The 4,300-nt window shown below is 37.6% G+C and overlaps 1 protein-coding gene across 1 annotated transcript in view; it reads right to left on the bottom strand.

The window, feature by feature from the left end:
* Positions 1-639: 639 nt before the first annotated feature.
* The window catches only part of LOC107567485 (src substrate cortactin-like), a 22,314-nt gene continuing 18,653 nt past the window's right edge, over positions 640-4,300 (bottom strand). The window contains exons 13-16 of the mRNA XM_016253180.1: positions 3,213-3,268; positions 1,626-1,695; positions 1,324-1,545; positions 640-848 (exon numbers count right to left, since the gene is read on the bottom strand). Coding sequence (XP_016108666.1) covers positions 664-848; positions 1,324-1,545; positions 1,626-1,695; positions 3,213-3,268 — 533 coding nt within the window. The 3' untranslated portion in view covers positions 640-663. The remainder of the gene's footprint in view (positions 849-1,323; positions 1,546-1,625; positions 1,696-3,212; positions 3,269-4,300) is intronic.

Below are 4,300 nucleotides of genomic sequence, written 5' to 3'. Positions count from 1 at the left end.
ATACAGTATTGTTTTATATACTCAAAAACTGTATATATATTTTTTCCTTCTTTTTTTATCGTGTACACTATAGAAGCTTGTTTCAGCCATTGAATAATAATAAAAAAGTAAATTACTTTATCACAATTCTGACTTTTTTTTGTATCTTTTTTTTTTATTTGTATCTTTTTTTAGTTTGTACAATTGAAACTTTTTCTTAGAATTTTCTTGGAACTTCACAATTCTGACTTTTTTTGTTACACCACAGAGTAAAAAAAATTTAACTTTCTCACAATTTTGACCTTTTATCTTGCAATTCTGTGTGTATATCTGCCAATTATGAGTTTTTCTCTCAGAACTGCAAGAAAAGAAGCCAAAAAGGTAATTGTGACTTTTGATCTCACAATACTATGTTTTAATCCCTTGGCAAACACTTCAAGCTTCAACTGTAAAAAAAAAAAAAAAAACTTCAAACAACAAATCATACTTTTTTTTAAAGCAGATTCAGACATATCTACATATAATCTAACCATAATGTACCCGTTTACGTGATGTTTTTTTATTATTATTATTATTTTGGTATAACAGGAATGATCTATTTTTGGTGTCATGCCACTCACATACAGCGTAAACACTGCAAAATGTTTAAGGCCACAGTTTGTAAAGTCAAACTCCTCAGATTGTTCACTCACCAGCCTGATAGTCGTACAGAGCCACGGCAGTCACGCCGAGATCCTCTCCAAACTCGTACGACTGAGCCCCTGAAACACACACACACACACACACACACACACACACACACGTCACCGAAGCACTGAGAGCACACACCTGCATAAAGCTGCACCAGGTAACCCTTGCTGCTCCAGCGGCTGAAGCATTGAACAGGTGAACACTTTGGAATCTCAATTTCTGTGCACGCATCTTTTTTTATTTATTTTTGTAGGTGGCGAAAAGGGGCTGTTAAAGATGTATTTGTCTTTGAATCATTCGAGAGATTCATTCAAAAACACTGATTCCGCCAGTAATGAAACGAGTACATCTTGAGTGAATCATTCCATTCATAAAGTCCATGAGATTTAGTTTCATTGTCTAATATTTTTTTATTCTTCAGAATTGTGAGAGAACTACAACCTACATTTAAAAAAAGTGTCTCAAGTTATCCAGAATCACGCCGCTCTATTTTGCAGCTCTTAATCGAGTCTGGTTTTTATGCAGCCGGCAGATTTTTGTGTTTATGGTATTCAGCAGCAATTAAATGCTTTGCATAAAGATGTTTGATATCTAAATGTTTGACTTAATTTTTTTGGAATCGAAACTGGGAATCGGAATGGATAAAAGTCAAACGATAGCCAACTCCAGTAATATCATATTGTTTCTCAGCAAACAGACAGGCGTGTGTTGACCGACAGAAAAACACCTTCTGCTTTGTGCGCGCCTCCTCCTGCTCCTGCTTCTCCTTGGCCTGTCGTCTAGCACGCTCCTCTTCGGCTCTCCTCCGGTCCTCCTCCTCCTTCTGCTTCGCAATGTTCTCAAAGCGAGCTTTAATACTTCCAGCGCCGCTGCCAGCTGAACAGAGCACAGCACGTCTTCACTCAAACCTCTACAGGCTGTGATTGATTCATTATAGCGTGTGTGTTTCTCCTGACCTGCTTCCACAGGACGGGTCTTCTGATACGCCGTGCTCGGCTTCTCCACCTCCTCAAACCTGCCGGCGCTCTGAAGACGAGAGCAATGACAGCATCACACCGCAAACTACTGCCATCCCCAAACACAGAGTGAACGCACACTCATTTTCACAACCGTCTTTCTGGTTCTGACTGCATATAAACATAAAACACTAGAATGTGAACACGAATGTCTCATCTGCACTGATTACATGCGATCTAGATTGCGTACACAGATTAATTAGATTATATTACATTTTAAAGGGTTAGTTCACCCAAAAATGAAAATTAGCCATTTAGGTGTTGCATGCATCAGTCAAAAAGAAGTTAAATAAAAAGTACCCATCCATAAAATTCAAAGCAAAACAACGGTCACTAATTAGAAGTACAAAACGAGGATTTGTAAAGAAGAATGTCGGGAGGATTTCGATATAAGCCAAGAGGAGACTGGTTTTCCTTTGTCAAAGTAAGGAAACGTTGCTGCTGTTAACAAACGTTGGTTTTCACGAGACTCACCGGCGCATGCGCAGCGCTGACCTCATACGTCATGCTCCCGGAGCTGCTTCTGTGTGCAACTGCTGGCGTGAGCTAGATTAAAGTGATTATTACGTTCTGAATATGGATATTGTTCTTACAAAAACGCATCGATTCACTACAGGAGGCCTTTGTTTACCCCCCGGAGCCGTGTGAGACACTCTTTTTATGGATGGGCGCTTTTTATTTAACTTCTTTTGGACTGATGCATGCAACACCCGCTGAGTGCCATTAAACAGCTTGAAAGATCAAAGACAATTTTTAATATAACTCCGACTGGATTCGTCTGAAAGAAGAAAGTCATATACACCTAGGATGCCTCGGGGGTGAGTAATTTATGGCTAATTTTCATTTTTGGGTGAACTAACCCTTTAAAATACTAGTAATCAGACCACAGTTACTTTTTTATGGATTACATGATTACATATTATTTACACAACAGCAATAATTTATTCATAATTTATTGATTCTGCCTAATTCCTCTTTTAAATGTTCCTTTCTTAAATAGCCTACCGCTTATACACACTCAGAAAGTCTTCCAGTTAGTCAGGAGGCCACACAGCATTTAACCACTGGATTTACAAAAAAAGTGTTTCAGCATCGCATGAACACATTCATTTTTATTTGAATTATCAGTCAGTTATTCTACCACGCATTACTTTGGAAGCCGTTTGTCTTTGAAACACATTAAAATGCATCAATTTAAAAAATAGAAAACTTTTTTTTGTCATCCTTTCACCTATATTTTTATTTGAAGTACCCCTGAGATTTTACAATAAATATTTTAATAATAAAGTATCACGTTTGCATGTTCATGGTTCTTTGACGTTGGTTATTTGTTTTAATTTAGCATTTAGGTCGTAAGTAGTCTAAAAGTAGTCTGATTACGTTACCTGAAATGTGTGTTGTAATGGATTACATTACTAGCTACAGTTTTTGTCATGTCATTCTGAATCAGTAACGGATTACAATTTGTAAGTAATCTACCCAGCTCTGCTCATCTGTGTGCTAATTGTAATGATCTGAGCAATGTACCTTGTCCATTCGGTCTTTCTGCACACCATACTTCCCTCCAAATCCTTTGGCATAATCTAGAGTAATGGAGGAAAATAAACTGTTAAAATGGGGATTTCTTGCATATGTCGAGTGCATGTTAAAGGAATATTTCACACAGAAAATGATCATTCAGTCATTATTTACTCAAATTCATGTCGTTCAAACCGATATGACTTTCTTAATTTTTGCATTTTAGCCTTATAGTATTTTGTTACTGTACACATGCATTTGATTCAGAGTTCTGGAGGCATAGCTTCAGGGGGTATAGAGGGTTTAATTGATGCTTGAAAAATTAAGAAATTCACAAACTACATTATTTTTGTGTAAGAATTCTATTACCTATAATATTGCTATTGTCAAAACATTTATTAACCCTCTGGTGTTGTTGTTCATGTGGCGATCAAAATATTATATATATATATATATACATACTGCTAGATACTCTTGGCAGATTATTGATGAAGTGAAAAAAGTTTAGAAAGTGAAACTAAAAAAACGGTTGTGAAATATTTAATTAACAAAACATGTTTTACTCTAAAACTGCAAGAAAAACAAACCCGGAAATCTGAACAAGTAGTGTTCCAAATTTGAAGTTGATCTAAAAAAAAAAAAAAAGCTTTCAGTCAGATTTTGTTTGGGAGCAAATTCACTGCCCATTCATTTCCAATGTGGTCATTTCTGGTCACAAACAATATAAGTGTGACTATTTTTCAGGACCATTTCACCTTTTTGAATCATGTCCATGATTGTGTGAGTGTGTGTGTGTGAGTGAGTGAGTGAGTGAGTGAGTGAGTGAGTGAGTGAGTGAGTGAGTGAGTGAGTGAGTGAGTGAGTGAGTGAGTGAGTGAGTGAGTGAGTGAGTGAGTGAGTGAGTGAGTGAGTGAGTGAGTGAGTGAGTGAGTGAGTGAGTGTGTGCGTGCGTGCGTGCGTGCGGGTGTGAGTGAGTGAGTGAGTGAGTGTGTGTGAGAGTGAGTGCATGTGAGTGAGTGCGTGTGTGCGAGTGAGTGAGTGTGTGCGTGTGTGAGTGAGTGTGTGTGTGTGAGTGAGTGTGAGTGAGTGAGTGAGTG

Source organism: Sinocyclocheilus grahami, unplaced genomic scaffold (genome assembly GCF_001515645.1).
Source record: "Sinocyclocheilus grahami isolate Dianchi unplaced genomic scaffold, SAMN03320097.WGS_v1.1 scaffold1163.1, whole genome shotgun sequence".
NCBI classification, from domain to species: domain Eukaryota; kingdom Metazoa; phylum Chordata; class Actinopteri; order Cypriniformes; family Cyprinidae; genus Sinocyclocheilus; species Sinocyclocheilus grahami.
The sequence above is the reverse complement of the archived record's forward strand: the minus strand, read 5'-3'. Positions and strand labels throughout refer to the sequence as shown.